At 44.0% G+C, this 26,098-nt stretch overlaps 1 protein-coding gene across 1 annotated transcript in view; it reads right to left on the reverse strand.

Moving 5' to 3' along the window:
* Positions 1-5,997: 5,997 nt before the first annotated feature.
* Positions 5,998-26,098, reverse strand: part of ELP4 (elongator acetyltransferase complex subunit 4) — a 245,697-nt gene continuing 225,596 nt past the window's right edge. Inside the window, exon 10 of the mRNA XM_075545945.1 lies at positions 5,998-6,427. Within this exon, the coding sequence (XP_075402060.1) occupies positions 6,296-6,427 (132 nt within the window). The 3' untranslated portion in view covers positions 5,998-6,295. The remainder of the gene's footprint in view (positions 6,428-26,098) is intronic.

Genomic DNA, 26,098 nt, shown 5'->3' on the forward strand with positions numbered 1-26,098 from the left:
AAAAAAAAAAAAGCAAAGGAATATTGTGTTAATTCAGTCAGTGACTCTGTGGACACAGCAGTGGGCGTTCAGGAAGGCAAGAAAAAGGATGGGCTGTTAGAAGCGCTTCAGTTGGGCAAACTGTGTCCTGTATAGTACCGCTGGGGAATGGACTGGATGCAAGGACCTTTGTGTACAGAAGGCGCAATATCAGTTGGAACAAATATTCATTTTGGTATCCAAACTTTTATTCATTTTGGTGTATTATTTGTAAATGGGAATTTGTATGTTATAATGAAAAACAACACAACAACAAAGCCAACATAGACTGGATGGACATTTGATGTTGGTCATGAAGTTGTTTAAAAAAAAAAAAAGAGGAAGAATCCATGACCCACAAGCTCTGCCACGAATTTGAGATTTATCAAGATATATCGAATACTTCTACCCATCTGTTCATAGTTTATGGACCGAGGTTCCAAGTTTATGTCATTCCTGTGCATATAATTAAACCTGGAACAACATGCACTAGATTTATGTGAGAAATATCTGTTGGTTTTCCAAAGGTTGTTAACAGATGAAGTTTATGTGCAAAAAAGAAAAAAAAAAGGGGGTAAGATATAAATTCAAGGATGAAAAAAAGTTGATAGCTAAAGCTAAAAGGTAGATTGTGTCTTCGATAAAATACAATTTGTTTTATGTCAAAATGTAAGTATTTGTCTTCCCTAGAAATCCTCCGAATGATTTCTATAATAAAGTTAATTTCATTTATATTTGACAAGAATACTCTATAGCTGTTTTATACACATTTCCATGCAATCATACGGTTCTTTTGGGCCAGCAAAAGTTAATTGTTCTTAGATATAGTTGTGTTACTGTTCACAGTCCAATCATTTTGTGCATCTAGAATTCATTCTTAATCAATTAAAAGTGCTTGCAAGAGTTTTAAACTTAAGTGTTTTGAAGTTGTTCACAACTACATATCAAAATTAATCATTGTTGATTGTAAAAAACCATGCCAAAGCCTTTGTATTTCCTTTATTATACTATTTTCTTTTTAACCGTATAGTGTGGTGTTGCAAATTTTGTTTTCACGATAGATGGACGTTCTAAACCAACGGTTACTTTCCACACACTCTACTTTGAATCCTGGAGCTCCTCGCAGAAGCGCTTCTTGGAGAGTGGCATGAGAAGCCTGTTTGGGAGAAAATTCACATAAAGTTGCACCCAGCCCCGTGTCCCTGCACACGCACAAAACACACCAAAAAGACTATTTTCCCCAGTTCCCCGTTTCCTTTCAAAGTGTAGCCTAGAAATGATTTAAAACTGCAACAAGCTAGTAAATAGGAATTGTCTTTTCAATTAGGACTGGCACTTTCAATCTGGGCACATTTCCATTGTCAGCCTGGTTCAACAGCGATTTCACTGAAGTATATTCAAAAGTAGCTTTCTTCGAGAAGAGTCTCTGAAAGCTGCTGCCTTCCTCAAACAGGCAGCGCTCCCCTTTCTGTTTCCCTCCCTGGTGCAGAGAGGCATCATTTCCCATTGAGCCCCTACAGCTGTTCCTATTGGAACCGCGCTTTCTGTGCGGCTGTGGATGGGGAGAGGGGAGAGGGGGGAGGGGGGGAATGTTGCATGTCAAGGAATAATGAGCACAGACACATCAACAGACAACAACAAAGCGGACTGTGACTGGCCAGTGGGAGTTAAAGGCCTTCAGTCATTGGCAGTTTGGCCAAACATCCCCGAATCTATGAAGCTGGGGTCCATTGTTGGCCAGTCGTTACTTGCAATGAAGCACGGATCTGATCGTCTTTAAAGTGGCGGCAGGCAGGGCAGGAGTGCTTGAGCTCCAGCAAAGGATGGAAAGGGGTGGGGGGGGGGCTTTGTTGGATGAAAAAGGGCCTGCCTCAGACATTTATTTCTGTCTCTTCTGTGCAACCTGTAAGTCAATACAGACAAGTTCCCATCTGCAAACTTCAGCCAGGAGGCTGGGGGTTCTGGCAGTCTGGTTTACATATGTGCACAGGCAGAACCCTCTGGGGACATAGACACACTCCCCTGACTTGTACTCCTTATTAATTGCTCTTTAAAGCACTCTTTAAAAGCAAATGATCAGCGCACAGAAGTTAATTGGAGGATTTCAAGCTCAACGTCTACTGGTTTGTAGTTTAGGAATTATTTGTGAACAGAGCATGGAGATTGAGCTCTCGGGACCTGCTGGGAATTCAGGGTTTTGTTCCATCAGAGCTACTGAAACGTCAGACATCTTCCTAAGGCGATGGCGGCTTTTCTACCCTCGGCCTGCACTGCACTCTTCGCTAGTGGAGTGCTCATGGAGACACTTGCTACCGTTGCCCAGGCAGCTATGGGCAGTCTGTACTGCCACAGGGACAAATGTCGAGGGAGCTCTCGGAGAAGGGCTACATGGGAGTGTGTGCGCAGCCGCTGGCTGCCTGGCATCTTCCCTGCAAGAAGGGATGGTCTTCCCCTGGCTGTGCTGTGGGTCAGGGTCAGGTAGACAGTCCTGGATGTCGGCTCTGTTGTGGAGAATTTGTAGACCTTGGAGAACTGTGTGGAGAGCTGGGTTCAGGAGCAGGGCCTGGGCAAAGGGGGGTGGGGTGTGTGTGTGTGTGTGTGTGCGCTAGGTGCAGGAGCAGGGCCTGGGCGAAGGTGTGTGTGTTGTGTGTATGCACCCAGGCACAGCCTGGTTCATTGTGAGACAGCGGCTGCTCAGCTGCAGAAGCCCTCTGGTCCAGCAGGGTGGGAACAGCTGTCTTGCCTTCTGCCCTCACCCTAGGGAAAGGAGCTACCCTTCTGAACGAAGCACTGGGTGCTCTCCGAGGGACGGAGTGGCAGGCACTGTGATAGCAGGGCATGGACTTCATTGCTAAAATAATTTGTGTTGGCTTGTCCATTTACTGAAAGGTTATATTCATACATTTATCCATGGAAACTCTGCAGGGAGGACTTGATGCCACCTTCCAGGACGGAGGCCGTCTATCTTTGAGATGTCCTCAGTAGGACGATGGGACTAGCTAGTCAGACATTTTCTCCAAATCTGCACTCCTTTAAGACGAGGTGAATAGAATTGGAACTGCGTGTATACATGATACACATTCAAATTAAGACATTGTGACTGCTCATGAATTTCCAGTGTTCCCACCCCCCCTCCAGACCTGTGCCTCCTAACTCTTAACTGGTAAAAAAAAAACCTGGCTACTTCACGGAATCATTTCCTTAATTCGATCCTAAGTAGACTCCTTAAGATGGACCTACAGCGTTGTGATCTTAAGATTCAACTTTGTTTTCTGAATGTTGCTTTTCCTAAGGTCAGTGTCTAGTCTTTTGCTCTGCTCTTCATGTTAAGATGATTTTTAAAAAAAAAAATTGGTTTTCTTTGCTGTATAATAAGTTTGGCTTCCCCTTTCTTGTTCTTAAGAATAAACCTCATCTGTCTTTTGCTTCGGTCTTGAGTGACCAAAGCTCAGATTTACTGTTCAAAGTGCTGATGGTCCGTGAGTGTCTTGGAAAGCAGTAACCTGAAGGTTTAAAAGTGACATTAGGAATTGGCTTAAACTAATGAATCGGCTCCCCTCCCATTTTCCCTTTGTTTGTGTATGTGTGTCAGATTCTTTAAAACTAAAAGGTAGACTAGGAATTGGTGACTGAATATTGCTCCCTTTGGAAATGGTTTTGTTTTTGCTAGTGTTAGTATTTGAAGATCTTGGAGGTGGGAGGTAGAGTAAAAAAATGGGAAAGAGGAAGAGCAAGGCCGAATCTGTCTTGTTGGCTATGAAATAGAGATTCAGATGGTCTTAGAACCTCAGCACCTGAGCTGACTGCAGAAGTCAAAATATTTACCTCATGTTAAAGAAAGGCAAGTCTAGCGTAAGAAATGAACACCATCCATAGGTTCTTGAAGTTCACGTCCTAGAAACATTTTAAAGGTATGGGGATGCTCAGATATTATGTTTGACATTGCTCGCAAGTATTTATATCCTGGAGTCAGGTTGTTAATTGGAAAAAGGTATCTGTTGACAGAGCATATTTTTCATACTATATCGGCTTGGTGGGGACACCTCAATCTGGGTTTTGGAGATCAACCTTTTTATGTGTGGAAGTATGAGCACAAAGTACAAGGAACACTATTTCCAGAAGGAAGAAAAAGACACTTTTAGGGCAGGTTTTCATCTGGAGAAAATAGAGGAAATATACGCCCCTCTCTAGGAGCTGTTTTCACAAAGACTGCTGGGCGAATCAGAAAAACAAAGCACTTGGATCCGACTTTTGGAAAACCCAGGTACTCTCCTGTTCAAAACGCACTTTGACTTTGAAAAGTTTCTTTTATATTCCAGATAAGGGTTCAAATCTGGACACTCAATTTTTATATTATTGATATCTTTGCAAAGCACGTCTGGGCTCGGGCAGAGAATCAAGGACCTATCTAGTATTTTGACAGGCAATTTACATATTTGATGACCTCACCCTTCCTTTTCAGAGTCAAATGATAGGTAATTGTCCCGTGGTGTGTTTGTATAAGATGAATCACAACATGGTAAGAAAGGGGTTAGCATTATTAAAAGAAACTGACTGAAGCACTCACTTAAAGGGATTCAAATGGTCTATAATGCTTTGAAAAAGACACAGCGGTGCTTTTTTGGAGTATCTGCATAACACTATTATTGTCTATGGACTACATGGATTTTTTGGAAGTTACTTTACATTTTGAAAACACCTTTGCTTAATATAAAAACCCTTTAATTTTAACTGACAGATCGATTCTGAAACTTTATTTTGAAAGTGGGGGAAGAATTTGTGTCTTTAGAATTAAAAGAAGTAAAAAAAATAAACTAGGCATTCTTAAAATTTTTTTTTTAAAAAAGGAGAAACCTGATTTTTAGTACTAATGAAATAGAGGGTGACAAAATAGTTGTCTTTTTGATTTTGATCACAAAAAATAAACTGGTAGTGACAGATATGATGGAAAGATTTGACATCCTGGCAAATCACTGTCATGGATTCAATTATTCCAATTCTGAATAAAAGCTGTATACACTATGTGTTTATGCTACAGTGAGTTTTTTTTTTTAAGTGACTGGCATTCATCATACTGGTTAGACAGTTTTAAAAATCTAGTCTTTGTTTTCTACAATGTTGTCAAGAACAAATAAAGTATAATTTGTGGTATATTAAAAGCACACTACTTTGAAAAAAATGCTAGTTTTAACAGCATCGAGATACTCCAACCGATTTGGGAAATTAGGTTTCTTTCCATGGGTGTTAGACAGCTTTTTACAAATTGAGACTCCACTTAAATGTGCCAGTTACCTTTGAAGTGTCACTTTTCATGATTTACCAAAGTTTTTGAGTGACTGTGGGTTCCATGCACCCAACTGGGCATGTCGATAGGGGTGGATCTTTGCATCCTGAGCCACAGGTGGTAATTAAAAATGGGTTCCCCTGACCCAATGGGAAACTGAGTTGGTTTCATTTTTTGATTTTGCTTCAGACTCATCTTCTGTGTACATCTCTCACCAGGCTTCGGTACATGTGTCCCCCCATATCCCAGCACTAATATAGCTGTCAGTTTGCATTTCAATCCTGAATTATGATGTTGACATAATTTTATATGCTGACTCAATCGTTTGGGATTACCAAGCAGAAGACCATCCTTCTTTGCTCTCTGCTTTCTGTCACTCACATTCTTTGTATTTATTACTCACCCAGGCCAGTTATCTTCAACAGTGTTTTGATCCCCAAATATTATTTTGTCTTTATCAATGTAATAGCAAGCTAAATCCATTTCACTACAGCCTTTGTGCAAACAAATGCGTGTGTGTCTAAAGGAAACCTTCTGGTGTTTGGTGGCGAGCGACTTTTTGGAAATGAGAGAGAAAACAGGTTGTTCACACAACATTTTGAATTCCATCCTGCTGCCTAGGCTGTGTCCCGCAGCCTGTGCGTCTCAGTGCCGTGGGGCAGGCACATCGATGAGCAAGAAACGGTCAAGGAACCTTCGTTTCTGATCTGTCACTTCCCTTTATTAAAAATAAAATGATACGGTTCCTCCAAAGGAGCACAAAACATTTTAAATGGAAGTATTTCTGGGGTACTACTTCTGTATAAAAAGTTGTTTCTCTTACAAAATTGAAGAGACGGGGTGGGAGCGGGGCTCCCTGCTTTCCAATCCTGAGTGTTTTCTCTTTTGAAGGATTTGGAGGGTCAACTCGTTAAGAAAAATATTTACATAAGCTATTAGCAATCATAATTAGGGTGTCATATAATTCTGCATGCAACGGCTAAGGAGAACTCGCTAGAAGTCCAGGTGCTTCTTGCCTCCGGCCATCATGCCACAGCCTGGGCCCAGCCGTGCGGTGGATTCTGCCACAGCCTGTTTGCTTGAGCGGCTCACTGTGTCTGACAAGTCCGGGGGCAAATGCAGGCGCTATGGCAGATTTCAGAAGGAAGGGAAAAAAAAGAAAAAAAATTAATTTTGCTTTCACTAGCATACATCAGAATACAATATTATGCTCTGTTGATCAGCATTTAGTCTTGCATATAAAATTCCAGCTAAAACAATTCTTAATTACGAAGCCCAATATAATCACAGCAGCCTACCCTAACTAGATTTTTACAAATAACAGCCGTTACGGAAACCGGACCAAGAATCCTAGTGGGACATTTTCAACGTCGAGACCTAAATGTGTCAAAGAGTTTTTATCCTTTGAAATAGAAATGAAAACACATGTAAATGGACAATAGAAGCATAATTGGAAATGGTCGCAGAAATAATGGTGGGGTTGTTTTGTGGGGCTCGGCTGTTTTTTGCCAAAATACTAGTTTTCACTCTGATACAGCTTTTCAACAACTATGGGTGCTCACCAGTGCTGGTTTGCTTTTGTCTCTTCATTGACCTGGAGGTTCGAGTTCAATGCTCCAGTTTCTCAAGGGAGCTTCATGATTCAGGAGCGTGATGCCGTGGCACAGCTGCCAGCCAAAGGGCCAGTACTGTCACAGGGGCCAGTCGGCGACACGTTTATGACAGCCTACTCTTGAGTTTATGTCCATGCATGAGGCGGGTTATGTTTCTCAAAGCACAGTGCAGCTTGGAACATCCCCGCACCTCCATCGTGTTTCTGTCGACACAGATCGATTTCAGCAGGCCAAAGTAAAGTCAACCATAATTACGGAACCATCAACTGTGGGCGGGGAGAAGTCTTCCTCCTTCTAAAGAACGCTTTGTGTGCTCAAGGGGCTCTCTATCAAATGCCGGTAGACCTTCCTGCTCCTTCGCCACAGGATTTGCTGCCTATAAATCTATACTTCAAGGATGGTGTCTGCTGGGTGATGCACCCAGTGGGTGTGCGAGGCGAAAGGTAAGGTCGGTTGGGGCCCTCATTGATGACCAACCAACGGCTTCTCTAAGTGAACTGGTCCGAGAAGACCCGCATGAGAACTCTCTTTGCTGTAAGAAGGATGGATAGGGCAAGATATGACAAAATAACAATCTGTGGATTATCAAGGGCTCATGAGGGAGGAGGGAGAGGGGAGGGAGGGGGAAAAAAAAAGAGGACCTGATGCAGAGGGCTTAAGTGGAGAGCAAATGCTTTGAGAGTGATTAGGGCAAAGAATGCATGGATGTGCTTTATACAATTGATGTATGTATATGTGTGGATTGTGATAAGAGTTGTATGATCCCCTAATAAAATGTAAAAAAAGAAAAGAAAAAAAAGAAAATGATTAGGGCAAAGAATGTACAGATGTGCTTTATACAATTGATGTATGTATACACATGGATTGTGATAAGAGTTGTATGAGCCCCTAATAAAATGTTAAAAAAAAAAAAGAAGGATGGGGCGAGGTGGGAGGGATAGAAAGGGAGAGGGGAACCTTTTTGGAGTGTTTTTAATTGATTCAAAATATTGCGGTCCACAAGTACATGTTCTAGCAAGTGTTTTTGGTTTTTTTTTGGTCCCCGATGAAAGGCTTGTTTATTGTCATAGAAACACAAGCTGTGTGCAAAGGATCAAAATATTGAACAACACTCAAAAATAATTTATGAAAATATTCCTTCTTGATTTGCATCCGCTTGAAATGACTTTTTAATTCAATGATCTAGGGTGAAATGTGCCATTGGTTTACTTATGGCTAACTGAGATGTCGGGAGGTTAAGATGGCCATGTTCACACAGTAGTATTTACTTAGCGCCCAGCTGGCCACATAGTAAGTCTGGTTCTTTAATGCAAAAACAACGAACAAGAGAAAAAGTTCAAATGAAGCCAGATTTGTTTCTTCCAGCGAATTCTTTCGTTAGCACTATGGACCTACTTTGTTCCAGAAAAGATTTAAAGCAGAAGCCAAAGCCTGACACCCTCAGGAGTCCTGACATGCCGGCACAATTCTGCAGTCTGAGGCTGCAGATGTCTCTGTGGTGGTAACTCCATCAATATCCATATGATGATGTGAGAGGAAGAGATCTTTAATTATATGTCGGAGGGGTTTTTCCTGTTAATTTAGTACATTTTTTTCCTTAATTGTGAATTAGGTGGTTTACAGAGCAGCTCATCGTTTAACATTTAACAATTCATACAGATTTTGTTTCCATGAATCCACTGCTGTCCCCTCCATCTACCAGCACTCATTCCGTGTTCTTCCTGTAGACAAGTCTGCGTTTACACATTTCTTTAAGGTCTCCCCACCCAATGTTTTCTCCATTTATTGTGATGTTGTTTATTACCCAGTTGTGATTATTATTATTTTCTAATCATTTTATTGAGAGCTCTTACAGCTTTGTAAACAATCCATACATCAATTGTGTCAAGCACATTTGTACATATGTTGCCATCATCATTTCCAAAGCATTTTCTTTCTACTTGAGCCCTTGCTATCAGCTCCTCTTTTCCCCCCACTCCCTTCCACCCTTGTAAACCCTGGATACATTATAAATAATTGTTATTTTCTTATCTTACACCGTCCACTGTCTCCCTTCACCCATGTATTTGCTGTTCACCCCCCTCGGTGAGGGGAGGGGAGGGAGTAATTCATTGATCATTTCACAAGGTCTTTCTTTAAGGTCAGCTATTGCGGACTAGTTAAGGAGAGTTGGCTAAGACATGTGCATGATCGGAAGGCTATGCGAACCTAGAAGAGCATTCACCATAAATAAACGTGTGTGGACACTTTTGTCAGGCCTCACAAAGATGGTGTTGGGTGGTGGTTTAGCTGCTCAGGGTTTAGCACCCTTCCAAACCCGGGCATTCCGAAAGGACATGTGGACAGAGTGCCTTCCACTCCACCCCCTCCCCCCTATATTTTCTCACAACAGTGCAAACAAACACTACAGAATGTACAGGAAGTCTCACAAGAAGCCCTGAAGTTACATGTGGGAGGACGGCAGAGAAGAGGCAGGAAGTGTGCTGGGGGAAGAGGCCCGGGAAGAAGCTTCATGGAGGTGGGCTTCGAGCCGGGTCTGCACGCAAGGACATGGCTTATTAGATGGAGAAATGGTGATTGAAAATGGAGGCGCATCAGGAAGTTCCTGGGAAAATTCCATTATCTTTCCATTAACTTTTGGAAGTCCTGGCCCTGCCCCCTCCCCGATATCGCTAAGATTATGAGAAGTCCTTGGCTTTTGCCCTTCAGGGTCATATTCTGCTGATAATTGAAATGCAGAAACTAGTGTTTCTTTTTTCTCTTTTGAAGGAGCATGCTACAGTTCATTTCTGGAGCATACCTATTTGCTGGGGGACTGGCTAAAAACGTCCCTTCTTTTTCTCTGGGCAGTGCGTGTGAGCCAGTTGGCTGAAAGCCCTTCACAGCAAAAGTAGCTAAATGTGACATTGTTGACATGCTTGGAAATCTTTCAGGTTGAATGGCTTTGAAGGGAAGTCAAATATGGTTTGTGTGCAACCTCTGAGCGCCACATTTTTGGGTGGCATGAGCAAATGCTCCTGACCTAATGGCATGCTGGAAAGGCTACTTGCCGACCCAGGCGCTTTGCCATTTCTGCCTGCGCGTCTCGATTGTCACTTGAACAAGCGCACGATGCCATCGCGATTCCCCAGCAGCTGGTTTTCCCTTCCTTTCGGGGCCGCCCCCTGTGCCCATGCCCGTGTGATGTGAGGCGGCGAGGGAGAAGGAGCATTCGGGTTCCAGGCTGGCCCGGTGTGCCGGCCCAGCACCTTCCCCCACATTTGCACATTTGACGCGCAGTGTTCAGACGCTGCTGTCCCCCAGACCTGTCTCCTGAACAAACACGCTGAGCGGAGCACTGCCAGGGCTATGGGTGCAGGCCTTTAGGTCTCTTGTAATGGTTTAAATACAGATCATATGAGATTGGAAACAAACCAACCCCAAACACCACAAAACCCAATTCTTCATCTTGTCAACCAAATCAAGGCATTTACCGCTTTCACCTTATACCTGGTAGGGCCCCAAAGGAAACAAAACAACAACAAAAAAACTGACCCAAAGTTGTCTTGGGCCGACACTATTAACACCCTCCCCGCCACCCTGGATTCTGAGAGGAAAGAACCAAATTGCTGATCTATGAGATCCCTCTAGGGCTGGCTGCCTATATTTGCCCATTAATGCTCATCTGAAATGATGATCTGTATTATTATTATTTTTCATTAAATATTTTATCGGGGGCTCTTACATCTCTGATCACAATCCATACATTTACCGTGTGTCAAGCACATTTGCACATATGCTGCGGCCGATCAGTACATAGGAAAAGGAAGCTGGGAATGGTATGACAACTCCCAAGCTGCCCCCATCCCTCCTCCCCCTCCCCCAAGGCTGGGGTGATCTGCAGTGACCCACAAGATGAATGTGATGTCACCTAGAGGGGGAAACCAGAAGGCTGGTGACATACTCGCTCCTGCCAAAGACACCTTTAGGTCCCTACAAAGTCCAGCCAGGGCAGTAGCAAAGCGGGAGCAATGAAAACAATTTACTCTGAGGGTCTGGTGTACTAAGCAGAGTTGGGCTTGGGGGCCTCTTTCCTCTCTGCCTGTCTCTTTTTGGGATTAACAACAAGGTTGCTATGAGCCAGAATCATTAACTAGACGGTTTGAGCCCCCTCCCCCAACCTGGTTACGGAATATACTTCACGCCTGCCTGTGTCAACAACCAACCTGCTTCCATCTTCACAAAGGACTGGGTTTCCTGGCTCACGAGCTCCCTCCCTCATTCCTTCTCTCCCCCCTGCCAGATGTGTGCTAGGTGCTCACAGTTCCCAGACAGAAGGGGCAAGATAATGGATCTAGATTACACCTGGATTTGAGACAAATTGCAGGTAAATACCCATTAAAATAAGTTTAATCAATTTATATTTTCATATTTTGCCAAGGCCAAAGCACCAGGCAGTGTTTGTTTTCTGAAAACAATTGATGTATGACATTGTAACCCTTAGTAGATGAATAGGGATCTGTTTTAAGCCTTTAAGCATTTTTTTTTTTGACGTTTCCTGACAAACCACAATTTGTATTGCTCGGAACCACAGAAATCAATGTGAACATTTCAAAGGATGTAGTGGAGATTTTTCTTTCTTTTCCCTTTGAAACATAGCCAACTGAAATGAAAATTTGTAAACACCTGAGAACACATCCGCTCCACATCGGTCCCTTAAAGGCACCAGGCACTGGCGGTGGAGGGAGAGAGTAGGACACCTGGCCGTCACTCACTGTCTCAGTGACCCCGGAGTAGTCAATTCTCTCTGAGCCGCACCGTCCTCATCAAGAGGAAACTCACTGCTTCCATCCTGTGTTCCAGGCTGGTGTTCTTGCTCTTTCTCGGGCAGCAGGAAGAAGAAAAGGAACAAGAAGGCAAACCCTAGAAGCTGAAGCCCTGACTCTCACTCATGCCCAGAGCTTAGATGTGGCTACCTCTGTCCACACAGAGATGGGAAATGTTTAAAACTGCGTAAAAAAGGTTTTACATGTATTCAAGAAGAGGAAAACAAATATATTACTATGGAATTATGAGCATAGATAGAGCGTTTTGTTACAGGATCTGAGAACAGGGCCATGATGAAATGATCCCCATCTGGAAGCATCGGTCGCTTTGCGAGAGCAACTCACAACTTGGGGCTCCATTCTCCATCTTCATTCCTGACCATGGGGGGATGCAGACTTAATGCCCAGCCCAGAGCGCTGTGCAGACCCTCTCTGTCCAAGTACAGAAAGCATGGGTTTGCCCTCTCCTTTTGGAATACATAATTTCCTTCCAGAGTATTATCAGCTGATTGTATCCTTAAAAAAACAACAACCCAGTAATCCCAATGCATGTACCTGTGAATACGACCTTATTTAGGAAAGGAGGGCATTTCTTTCAAGATTTTTATCAATTACATCATACCAGGGTAGGATGGGTCCTAGTCCTAATCCCCTTGACTCCTCACTGTCATTGATTCTGATTCTTAGCGATGCTACAGGACAAGGTAGAACTACCTCAGTGGGGCTCAGAGGCTGTCAATTTTTAGGGAAGCAGAAAGCCTCATTTTCTCCTATGGTGGAATTGAACTGTTGAGGTTGTGGTTAGCAGCTCAATTTATAACCCATGATGCTCCCGTACCTGTGAGTTCATAAGAGGGGTGCACAGGCATGGAGTAGTCACACCAGGGCGAAGGCGCCATGGATGGATCATGTACCAGTTAAGGAACTCCTAGCAATGCTCAGACCACCAGAAGCTGAGAGATGAGGAAAACTCTTCTTCCAGAGTGCAGAGCTGATGACAGCCTGAAATCAGACAAAACCTTTCTGTCCTGTCAATCCACTCACTTTGCTACATTGTGTTATGGGGACTCCAAGAGAATAAGACAGAGAAAGAGGAATGAATTGGATGTATTCATCATCACTCTATATTAGTTCTTTATAGGATGCAGAATATTGTTTCACCTTTTTTTTCTTGATTCTTCAGCTAAGGCAGCAGAAGAGTAGGCTCATTGTGCACATTACACCGAGCCACAACGGTTGACAGAACTAGCCAGAATGTCACGGGTCCGGGTCAAAGGATCAAAACCGGACTGGGTAGGTGTGAGCAAGGTGGGTCTCTCAGGTACTCCTAGAGAGCGAATGGTGACGTTAGTGCTAGAGCCATAGATGGTAGGTGGCACGTAGTCAAACACTTGGAGCAGTGTCCCGGCCCCAGGCACTCCATATTCCTGCAGCTGTGGCTTTGGAGGGGGCACACGGTTGGTGTACTTGGACCTCTGCCTCATCTTTCTTCTCTGCCCGTCAGTCTGTGCATTCTCTTCTTGCTCCACTGGGCTCTCAAGGTTCTGAGGTTTCTAACAAGGTGGCACTGAAGTTCAACTTGTAAAAAAATAATGATTTGTGCTACTCTGTAATTACCTTTTTGGGACATTATTACATTTATATTCTGTAAGTATTACTTTATTTTAATGCAACATTACATTGTAATTAGTATACACTGGTAAACATTTTGCAACATGACAGATCCATCTGCCTAATTTTGAGGACTTTCATATTATTCTCCTATTTAATAGGCCAGTGGAAAGAATGCCAGACCTCAAATTTTGCTATTTTTGAATTGGTAAGTGTGCATTTGGTGGAGGACAGCTATTTCTGGAAAAATGTCTACCTAACATGGTCAGGTTTTAGGGCTAGTGTGTTTCAGGTCCAATGAAATTTTAGGGTTTAACATAGTTTTGTTGAATGCCATCATCGTTCCATATCCTTAAAATATGACTTAGTTCTTTCTGAATAATCTGAAAATCAGACAAGCCCTTACAGTTGCACTCTGTGAATACTAGTACGTTGCCTGTTGAAAAATGCTCAGGGGGACACGTATTCTGGCCGTCAATTATAACTGATAGTATTGCTTCGGAACTGTTGATTCTGTTGATCCTTTTAAAGAACCAGCTTCTTGTTGCACTGATTTTTTGGTATTATTCTCTTGTCTTCCCACTTGCTGAATTCTGCCCTGATTTCTATTATTTCTTTTCTTTTGCTATTGGAGGGGTTGCTCTGTTGAAAACGAGTTGCTGGAGGTTTTGTGATAGCATATCAGTCATAAGTCTCTCTTCCTTTTTCATAAATGCATTAATTGCTACCAAACTTCTTCTGATAACTGCTTTTGCTGTGTAGCATAGGTTTGGGTGTGTTGTATTCTTGTTCTCATTAGTTTCTCTAAACTCCCTAATTTCCTCTATAATCTAGGCCAGTATCCATTTGTGTTGCAGAAGATCATCATTAATCATCCTCCAGTTGGCTTCCCTTGTTTTTCTGGTCATCCTTTAGATGATCTCAAACTTTATGGTGAGGAGTGGTCCAAGAGGGATGCCTGAGTGATCTCTATGTGTTCAAATTTACTCAGGCCTAACTTGTGTCCCAGCATTTGTTCTATTTTTGGAAATGAGCCATGCATACTTGAAAAAAATGTGGTTTTTTTTTTTTTTTTTTTGCATTTGGATGAAGAACTCTATAAATGTTCCTCAGGTCCAGTCACCTAATTGTAGTGTTTAGCTCTGTAGCCTCCTTGCTGAGCTTCTTTCCAATTGATCTATCTTTCTCTGATAGTGGTGTATTAAAGTCACCTACTAAGATTGTTGAGTCTGTGATTTCTTTTTTTCATTTTTGAATAGTTTGATGAATTTCACAGGTCTCTTGTTTGGCACATATATATTTAATATGCTTACTAGTTCCTGGTCTACTGATCATTCGAGCATTATATAGTGTCCCTCCTTGTCTCTTGTTATGGTTTACACCTTGAGGTCAATTCTGCTGGAGATTAGGATTGCAACCCTACTATTTTTAAGTTGCTATTTGCCTGGCATATTTTCTATCAGCTTTTTATTTTTAGTCTATTTTTGTCTGTGAGCTTAAAATGTGTCTTTTAAAGGCAACAGATTGATGGGCTATGTTTTCTTAGCCAGTTTGCTAACCTTTGTTTTTTTAAAATAATCATTTTATTGGGGGCTCATACAACTCTTATCACAATTCATAGATAGATTCATTGTGTCAAGCACATTTGTACATAAGTTGCCATCATCCCTTCCAAAACAATTTCTTTCTACTTGAGCCTTTGGTATCAGCTCCACTTCCCACACGCTTCCCCCACCTTCTCCCTAACCTTTGTCTTTTAATAGGTTAGTTCAAGCCATTGACATTCGGAGTTATTACCACCATCTGCGGATTAATTTACTGTCATCTCATACCTTTTGTGTTGGGTGTTTTCCTATCTCCCTTCATATCAGTGTGCTGTATTTATAGGGGGTGTGTCAATCTTGCCTTCTTTCTCTTCTGAAGCAACGCTATCTTGGTAATTGTTTTTGGTGCCTTGACTTCTGGATAGAGTTGAGCTATATGGTGGTTTTCTGCTTGTGCTTGGTGGCTGTTGGTTGTCTGACCACAGTGAGTTGGCAAGGGTTTTCCACAGCGTTGGGTGTCTTATGGCCTAATCTTTCAGAAGACTTAATGTGTGCATAAACAAATGTTGTGAAGAAAGCTGACGATGCCCAGCTATCCAAAGATATAGCGTTTGGGGTCTTAAAGGCTTGAAGTTAAACAAGTGGTTCTCTAGCAGAGAAGCAACAAGCCCACATGGAAGAAGCACACCAGCCTGTACGATCATGAGGTGTCGATGGAATCAGGTAACAGGCACCAGAAAACCCAAAACTAACAAAATAAACATATTGTTGAGAATAAGGGTGTCATAGCAGAGACTCCAAACCCATCTGTAGACAATAGGGCATGCCCTCACAGAAGGGTCACAAGGAAGGGATGAGTTAATCAGGGTTCAGTATAGCACTGGTGAAACACACAATATTCCTCTGGTTCTTTCAGACTTTCTCACTCCCCACTGTCATGCTAGACAGGAGCATGTATACTGGCACAGATAAGTGCTCACAACTTAAGAAATCCAGGTCAGATAAACTCCTCACATCAGAATTGGGAGTAGTGATACCAGGAGGGTAGGAAGAAGGTGGGGAGGGAGGAAGAAGGGGGAACCGATTGCAATGATCAACACATAATTCACCCCTAGGGGGGCAAACAACAGAAACGTAGGTGAAGGGAGACAGTGGTCTTACAGTAAGAAGTGCAAACAATAATTTATAAGTTATCAAGGAGTCATAGGGAGAGAGGGAGGGAAAACATCAGAGCTGATACTAAGGGCTCAAAATAGAAAGTAAATGTTTAGAAAAATGACGAGGGCAACATATGTACAAATGTGGTTGAAACAATTGATGTATGGAATGTGGTAAGAGTTGTAAGAGCCCCCGACAAAATGATCCCCCCAAAATGTGTGACTTGTGAAAAGGTGTGTATCTGAATATCTTTACTTCCTCCTTTTTAGCTCGTGACAGCGTCCCTGACTATGAAGAGGCCCAGAGTCTCCTAGCATAAAGGTTCACGTCTCAGTTTCCCCTGCCATTAGATGAGGCAGAGGGATCAAATACTTCTGATTGCTTTCCTGGCCCCTTCATTGAAAGCAGGTGTTATGGTCAGCTTCTTCAGGGTCAGGTCATAAAAGAGAAGGGTATTATCCATTTCCCCTTTCTCTTAGTATTACTAGTATACTTCAGCGAGAGGGGCCCTTCTCTGGCACCTGGTTCACCCCTCTCTCAGTGCCTCCCCCTGCAGGGAGAGGGATTACAGAGTTAAGGGGATAGGCTCACTGAGAGCTTTTCTTAACTTTGGGGACAGCCTGGTACTCAAGACCATAGAATATCCTGTTCAAATGGTCACAGAACTGGCTCACTTCCAGCTTTGTCCCTCAAGGGTGGACTGCATTGTTGATGTGTGCTGGGTGTCTATAAGCATATCTGTGAGCCCCCCTGGGTGGGAAGGAAGCATGGGGTGGGCTGTAGGCCAAGTCTCAGCATTTTAGAGTGGAACCCTGATATTAAATTTAAACTTTCTGGTTTCCCTGAAAGGTATATTTGTAAAGAAAGGAGGAGGAAGTACACTCAGCAGCCTTGGGCTTGAGAATATTTAGATATAAATGACCCTCTGTTGTGTTCTTGCCCTACGCTCTGCAAGTGCTTGGGAGACATGTGGATATGAGGGTGGGGACACTGAGACAGCTATAATGGATCAAGAAGGAAGCTATGGGCTAAAGAGGACATAGCAAAGCAAAAACAAACCCAAGTGTCCAGTCTTTCAAGGCCATCTCGTCTTCGAAAGAGCTCTGTTGCAACACCTAACTGGGCTTTTTTTGGTGAGAGATACGTGAACTTTCAGGTTGCTTAAGCTACTCTTATTTTTAGATCTCTGTGTTTGCCTAAGCTACATCCAATTTCTGCTGAATTTGGTACCTAAAAAATGAAGCTCTCAATGGTGCTTGGGCAGTGGGCAAAATGGTCACATATTGGGGGCAGGAAATCTAGTGACTAACCCTTAAGCGTGGGATAACGTGGAAGACTGGGAAAATCCAGAATATTGCTGTGTAAATTGCTTCTTGCCACTTTAGCCAAGCCATTTCCAAAGCACAAACTTCAGGTTAGAGCTATAGAGTTTTCAGGAAGAAATGGGAGGGAATAGAACTCTTTTCAAAGAGGTGCGGCAGCTCCCAAGGTAAATTGATTGACAGCCTGCTAATTTGGGGCTTCACAGGATTGGAAAAACCCAGCCTTTTCTGTATCTGTAGACTGAAGCAGACAATCTTTGCAGGAGCTGCCTGTGCCCCCAGCTTTTGTTAAATATCTTTCATTAAGACCTGGCCTGAAAAATGGGAGCCAGGGCAGAGACAAGGGTCAATTAAGGGTGCTGCCTTCCCGCCCAGGTCTATTATTTCCCAGGGCTCAAGGTAGCTCTGAATAAGATGTGAGAGAGAGGCGAGTCTAACAGGTAAAGAAGGAGAGTAGGTACTCAGCATCTGTTCCAACTGCTTTCTGGTATCCCTCCTTGTATGGAACGCTATGGATTAGGTTTAGCTATTTAGCTGTAGCCAGACTAAATTGTCAAGGATTTCTTCATGGATCTACCATCACTGCTAATGGCTGCAGCCCTCTCTTTGGGTAAATCTGCTGCATGATACCTCGTTAAAGTGTTGATAAGCAAGAAGCTTACTTTGAAGATGAATGTGTGCCTGATCCCAGCCATGGTATTTTCAATCACCTTATATGCATGTGAGATTTGTACATTGAATAAGAAAAGCCAAAGAAGAATAGATGCATTTGCCTTATGGTGGTGGTGAGTACCATGAAATGCCAAAAGAGCAAACAAATCCGTCTTGGCAGAAGTACAGCCAGAATGCACCTTAGAAGCAAGGATGGTAAGACTCCATCTCATGTACTTTGGACATGTTATCAGTGGCGACTAGTCCTTGAAAAAGGACATCATACTTGGTAAAGTAGTGGGGCAGTGAAAAAGAGCAAAACTCTCAATATGAAGGGGTACACAAAAAACCCTTGGACTTGTGCTGGGTGGTGTAGAGTCTTCATAGTAGACATTTTTCATGTTAGGTGAGCATCAAGCATTCTGCTCTGAGTTAGTGCACCCAGTGCTACCCCCTGGGAAGGTTCTCTGGTCACAGTGAATTTTTTTTTCGTGAAAGCAGTTTCACCGGAACCTCATTTTTTTTCTGATGGTCAATTTAAGAGAACAGTGTACGGCTGTGAAATTTTGTTTCCTGCTCAGGAAAAATGCTGCAGAAACTGTTGTGATGTTGAACACAGCTTACAAGCACAGGGCTATGGGAAAAACTCGTGTCTGAATGATTTTCTTGTTTCCAAAAAAAAAAAAAAATGAAATGTCGATTAATGGCAAACCAACCTACCTTCCTTCCTTCATCCCCAAACCTTGTTTCAAAAAATGTGAAATGTCAATTAATGACAAACCTTGTTTTGGATGTCTGTCAACTTCCTGAACAGACAAAAATATTGACTGTGTAGTGCATTTGGAGTTAGTTTCACCAGGTCAGACTGTTAATCAAGCTTTCTATTTAGATCTTCTGAAAAGATAGAATGACAGTGTGTGACCAAAAAAAACAACAAAAGCCTGATTTGTGCCAAATAGGGGACTGGCTTTGCCACCACGACAATGTACCTGCTCACGCAGCCAACTCAGTGCGCCAGCATGTCTCCCTTTCCCCACCCACCTGACTACCTGATCTTGCTCTGTGCGACTTCTTTTTGTTTCCATGAAGAAAGAGGGACATGGAAGGAAAGCAAGTTGACACTGTAGAAGGGGGGAATCAAAAAATGAGGGAGGTGCTGTCAGCCACACAAACTGATGGGTTTGAAAAATGTTTCCTAGAATGGAATTGCAGATTTGACAAATGTATAAGGTTGCTTTGTAAAAAAAATTAAATACATAGCTTTGGGTGGGGGGAGAAAAAAAATCCAGTATTTTGGGAGTCCTTTGTAAGAGGGATTGACATAGTGGCTGCAAACATGGACTTGAGCATAGCAACGACTGAGCTGTTTTGTTCTCTGGTACACAGGATTGCTTTGAGTCAAATCTAACCTTGCCGGCACCTAACACATGCAACAATAACATACTTAATTTGGAATTCCTGAGTGACAAAAATGGTTACCCCACTCGGCTGTTAACTGAAAGGTTGCAGGCTTGAGTCCACCCAGAAGTGCCTGTGAAAAGTCAGCTCTTAGAGGTCTGTGGAGCACTCTTTCTGCTTGGCTACACATGGGGTGGCCAGGGGTCAGAATTAACTCGACGGAAACGAGTTTGGGTTTGGCAGTAGAGTCAGGAGGTGGAAGCCATGGTTCTGCTCCTTTGACTGTTGCAGCTGGCCAGGGTATTGTGGAAACAATAACTGTCGTGCATCCGGACTCCAGCGACTGGTTTAATGGTTAGTAGCTTCATTGGAGTTGAGCGGCAGCTAAGGAAGTATACAGACAACGTGACAAGATAGCTTCATGAGGTCACCAAGCAGTCACAGTGATGGCAATGGGACCCCAGGAGTATATGTTTTCAGCTAATCCAAGAGCCGACTGGTGGCAGCCTCCCCAGTCCAGGCCTTCTGGACTGTGGTAGGGGCAGTAGCTTTCCTGGGGGCCTAAGAGTTTAATGACAATGTTCTCCAGCCATTCCACTTATTTTGCCAGCCTCCAGTTTTGTGTTATAAATTTCCTTCTGCATTATAATAATTAGGTGGTATGTGTTTCCTGCAACTGAATCCTAGAACTATGTCTAGACAAGCTCTGTGGTTGTGATTGCTTGAATGTGGAAGCAAAGGGACCCAAACAGACTAGTAATCTTCTGAAGTCTGGAGGGAATAACTGCCAAAGAAAACCACAAGTCCAGTCAAAAGCCTACACCAATGCTGCAGGAGCCCCTGAACTCCTGACTCTGCATGGCCATGAGTGGGCTGCAGAAACTCCGCATGCTCACCAATGGCCGCTTCACGAGGTCGTAGGTAGTAGAGGACATGGAGTGACTTCCTCCAGGGATATAGAGGATGCTGGGTAAGGGGGCTCCTGCCAGGGAGCAGAACCAGGGCATCAACTAGGCTACAGACATTCCTCTACTACCAGGGCAGAGATTTTTTGCCATTCCTAGGCAGCAGGAGTTTATAATTATTTTTGACTAGTAATTATGCTTGTTTACCTGCTCATCACTGGAGGCGGAGATGAGTTTTCCGTTTTTAGGGAGAAGAGCATGGGCCTTTGAGTACCAAAGAGTTGTGGATACTTACAGGGACAACCCTCAGAAACTCCCTTGCATTGCATCATTTCCAATTCACGGTGACTCTATAAGGCAGGACAGAACTGCCCTCATGGGCTTATAAGAATGTAAAGCCACCTCTTTCTCCCAGGAGCTGCTGCGATTTTAAGCTGCTGACACTATGGGTGGCAGCCTGATCTGTAAGGAACTATGCCACCAGGAGTCCTTGTGAGTCCTGGCAGAGATTGATGGACAATTACCCTCTAATATCCAGGATCCTTTCACTGTGCAGACCAGAACCCTTCAATTCATGGCTATCCTGGATAACGGCTTCCTCTCCAAGCTTCCCTTGCAGCTAGTCGCGGGTTGTGTATCCAACTGTAAAACGATGGGAGGAGAGTAGAAGTGATGCTGCAGGCTCAGGGTACCAAACTGGAAGCTGAACTGAGGCTTTCAAGTCCACACTCCTCATCACTATTCGAGATGCCAAGTGGAGTCCACGTGGGTGCAAATTGTTCGCACTTGGCGGCTAACAGAACAGTTGAAGGTTCAAGTCTATGCAGAGGCCCCTCAGCTGAAAGGTCTGGTGACACGTACTTTGGAAGAGTCAGCCATTGAAAACCCTGTGGAAACCAGTTCCACTCTGACACACACAGGGTCACCATCAGCCAGAACTGACGCTACAGCAACTGGTTTGGAATGTGCCAAGAATTGTGATAACAGGGAGAACAAGCCAGGCAAGAACAAAACACCCTGCTTTCACAGAACTCAGAACCACACAAGACATATATGTTTGCCTGGCTCACGTGAGAGACAACCTATAGAAAAGCAAATAAACAAAGGAGATGATTTCTGAGCATGAACAGAACTTTAAGGGAGAAAAAGGTGATAGCATACAGCTGGTGGGGAGGGGGTGGGGCTACTCCGTAGAAGCCTTCTCTGAAGAGGATACTTGAGCTCAAAGGTAGTTTTGGAGAAAGGATCAGCTCTTTGAAGACCTGGAAGAGAAAGTTCCCGATAAAGGGAAAACACGAGAACACCAGGAGGGAGGCCGAGTCAGCTGGCCTCTTGGGAGAGCAATAGCAACGGAAGTCAGGTGTCTGGAGCAGTCAGGCAGCAGGGCCTGGCTGAGAGAAATTTGGCTGGGTAGGCAGGTGGCAGGTCCTGCAGGCCTTGTAGGCTGTGGTAAACAATTTGGATTTAATTCTTAAAGCAGAGGGCAGGCCTCAAGAGAGTGATGTAAATCCATGTCTATGAATGCCAGGGCTCTCTCACCTGTATGTTTACAAACACAGGCATGGGCATTAAAACAAAACAAAACAAAACAAAACCAACCAAGGGAAAAAAAAGCTATAAACATACCAGCCCAACAAGTGGTATATTAGATCTTGCTCTCTTCTGAATGGAGAGAAACATTCCAGTTACAAAGTGACCTCAGGGTCTCCACCCACCTTCACTGAGGGTGGGGGCCCTCAGCCTCGCGCCTGCCCCACAAGAAGACTCTACGTGAAGGGTGAGACCCTATTTGAAATGTCTGTGCCAGAGAAACTCCAACAGGGGTGTGAGTGGGGCTTCCTGTTCAGACGGGAGTCGGAATCTTGTGATTACACAGTAACAGAACCTCACGATGATGCTTCGGGACTGAGTGGCCCGACACCAGGCGCTCCTGAATGGCCAGACCTCGAAAGTCGCGGGAGAGGATGCTGTCCTCCACCTTCATTTCGTAAGTGGACAGAAAACAAACTAGACGCTTAAACGGTTTTATCTTCTGTGCAATAAAAAAATCGAGGCAATGTCCTTTGCTTTCTTTATATTTTTGACTTATTCTTTTGCCTTTTTGCTCCCATTGTTTTATGCGCTTTGATGCTCCCATCTGAACAGGAGTGGGAAAAAATTGTTTAGGTAACAGTTGGAATAAGGTGACTTAAATTGTCATCCAAACTTGGAGGAGAAAAGCACTGTGAGAAGATGCCCTCCTCTTGGCCCAAATTCGCCCCTTCTCTGGGAAAAGACTGTCATGGTCTAGTCACACGTAGACACCACCCTTCCTTGTAGCCCCCTTTCCGTTTATCTTTCCTTGATTGTGTTGCAGGGCCTCTCAGGCTGGCAACCTTTCTGATGACCTCCAACTGCTGCTTGCGCCAGGCATGCATAGGCTCTGGGAGGCACACGACAGGCAGGAGCATATCCGCTCCAGAGTGCACGGAATTGGAATAAGCTTCAGCAGGGCCACGTTGAGAGATGCTTGAGAGTTGGAGTCTGCTGCTGTGACTGCCAGCAGTGGAAGAACACTGGGGTTTTTTTTGTGGTCAGAATGAACATCCCCCTCCCCGCCTCCGCCCACTCCCCCCTACCCCCCCCCCCCGCAGAATATTTCAAAGCTGCCTCTTCCAGGAAGCCCCTTTTTTTCCTCAAGGTAAGCTGGGAAACATTTTAAGAGTGATGTTTAGGGTCCTGCCCCCAGGTAGCCTAAGGATATTAAGATGTTGCGGGTACACAGGCTGTTTCGTTAATTTGAATTTTGAACTTAAAAAGAACATTTTTAGAAATAAATCCAAAGTACCAATTAATGAGAATTTCTTTTAATGCCCTTTATTGATTTATTTTCTCTTCAAAGAAGATAGGAACTAGTCTGGAGGTGGCAAGAGATAAGAAGCACTTTGTTTTTATCTACTCGAATTCAAACCAGTGCTCCTTTCCCTCCTTCCTAGAATGGGCAACCTCAGCCACAGGCAATTGGAGCAGATAAACGGGTAGGGGAACGCAAAGCCAACCTCCCAATGCTAGAGATTTCTAGAACCGGCGCTGAGCTGTTCCACTGTGGGACTGGCAGAGGCCCGGCCGGTCCTCAGAAGAACTCTACTATGCGAACAGGCCCGCACCAGCACCCTGAGACAGGGAGCTTTACAGCATGGCTTTCTGTTACCGTACTGTCAGGTCACTAAATCACTTCCAGAATTGGCAGCTTTTGACGAGCGCGCTCTGTGCTGATGTGACAGTCGTTTCTTTTTGTATGTACGTCTAGCATCTATAGGCACATATACTGAGTTCCTCTTGGCTGGGCGTGAATGAGTCCCGGGAGCACAATGACCAATGTGTCCCGTGCATAATGCCCTCCAGTGTATGCAGAACATTGCTCCACCCTGCCCTGGGATGGGGCACGGAGCGCTGGGTGGAAATGCCAACGCGCAGCATCACATCTCCCCACTGCGCGGGAGTTACTTTGAGACCCCTGCTTTTAAAGGTCTGCTAGTTCCTGGGTATGAAGAAAGAATTTTTAACAGGGCCAAGTGTAGGTGTTTACAAGGGGGGGATTGTTGTTTTTTATTAGGAGCTGCCTTATGTTCAATAGTTGTATTTACTTTGTCGAGCTAGCCAGAATGAGAAAATCCCCATTGCTAGGCAGCCCAGAGCGTCCGAGAAGTATTTCTGGGCATTCAGAACTGAAGCCAGCGCTGCCCAGAGGCAGGTTTCATTACAGTGTGTTATTGAGCCTTCCTCCATCGCTCCCTGCCCCCACCCCCAAGCGAGGGGTGCTTCTAGAACAGGAAACCGTGGCTACTTTATGCTGAAACATATTCACATGACTGAAACGCGACAATGAGCACATTTTGTAAAGCTGGGGGGACAGGCACACTTTCATGGTTTTCTGAAACGGGCTGATTTCCTGGGGCTTTCATCCTATTTCGGTTGTTGTGCATGCAGGAACAGGTTCCCCCTGCCACAGGTATCTGACAAAGTCTACCTGGTAGGAATGCGGAGGAAGCGAAAATGACCGAAACTGTAATTTTAGGTTTTCTCTGGGCCAGAGCGTCCTCCAGCTCCTTTCCCCCAGTGGGCTGTGTGGTGCGGGCGCCGCTGTCTGCTATGATTTTTGACATGTTAGTGTGTTGGTTTGGCGAAAATCAAATGCGGCTTTCCCTAGACTGACTGACTAAACACTTCCTAGAATGAATGGAAAGGATAGATGCAGAAGTGATTTTCTCTTCTCTTCACAGGCAGAGAAAGACAACGGTCCAAGGCCTACATTCCACTTTCTCTCAACTTAGCGAACACTGGGGTGGTATCAAGTGATAGTAAAATTTAATAAATGCCAGAGGGTGGGTATATGCCCAGTTTCACACTCACACCTGCTTTAAAAAAACAACAACATTGGTTTCCTAGTGTTTAAGCTTGAACAACGTTGTCATGAATATGTTAATATCGCTTGAGCTATAGATTAATTAATTAGTTATTGAAATCTCAGTGAGCTTAGAAAGAATACCTTTCCTATCGGAGCCGTCGGACAGAAAGTGGACAACCATTTTCCTTTGGATTTTGGAAAGCACGCTACCTCTCCAAACCCCTCACCCCAACTCTGTCTTACAAGTTTATGGCAAGTTGACAAATGCCACTGGTTTCCAGTAGTCGCCCAGTCCATCCATGACCACCCCCCCACAAGGCCCTCCCCTCTCCCCTCAACAGTTTCCAAGCTGGCGGAACAGACTGGGCAAAACCAGAGGGCTCGGCTCTGTCCCACTTGCCTTAGGGCAGCGATGGGGCCGCAAAGCCCCAGCTCGGAGCAGAAGGAGGCAGACTAGAGAGTGGAGCCCAGAACGCCCCAGTGAGGAACTCTGCTGAAGAGACTTTGGGGATTTGAAAGAAGCGGTGCATCAGTTTCAGCGTTAGCTAGATCACCTCTCCATGAATCATGGAAAACAGAGTGAAAGGAAATGAGGCCAATAAAGCAGGAAAAATGCAGATGGTCAGAAAAGAGCAAAATATTTGTGAGTATATAGTTCACTGACTATGCCTACTTTTAGGGGATTTTATTTCTCCTTTTGTTTTGTCTGAATCAAAATGCATGTTTCTAAGGAAATGTTAACAAGAGCTAAGTTGCATTTCCACATGGATAATTTAGAAGTGAGTTTTTCCATGGAGATAATGTTCTATTCTTTAAATCCTCATTTGCGTGTGCACATGGAGGGGTTTCCTCCCCACCAGCGCGCTTTACCAGTGAGCTCAGGCTTTTTAGGACGAGGTGTGAAAAATCGCCCCAATATCCACGGGCCAACAACCTGATAATACTAACCTGGCTAAATCTTGTCTCTGGTTCTCACTGTAGCAGGCACATGTCTCCCAGTCACACAGAAACCCTGGCATTTGCTGTCATCCCACCCAGGGGCTGCAGGCACACTGTGGGAAGGGCGCCTTCTGGTATTTGTGCACTAACATTAACATTCCAAAAGGAAAATGTGGAGGGGAGGAAAGTGTGAGTGTCTTTTTAGGGTTCATTCTCTATGCATCGAAGAGCTAGTATTTCTGTATTTTCATTAGATTCCCTTAAGATTATAGATACACATAAACATTCCTCTAGGCATTCAAAGGAAATCAAAATTTGTGAGAAAAAACCACCAAATGGAGTCTAAATTCCAGGCTAGACAAGTTTCATAATCTGACAACTGATGACGAGGAAATAAGTAAAGGCTGTGTGGGGGGGTTCCTTTAAAAACTGTTTATAAAGTAGTGCCGTCTTTTCCTTTTGT

Source organism: Tenrec ecaudatus, chromosome 4, assembly GCF_050624435.1.
Source record: "Tenrec ecaudatus isolate mTenEca1 chromosome 4, mTenEca1.hap1, whole genome shotgun sequence".
NCBI lineage: Eukaryota > Metazoa > Chordata > Mammalia > Afrosoricida > Tenrecidae > Tenrec > Tenrec ecaudatus.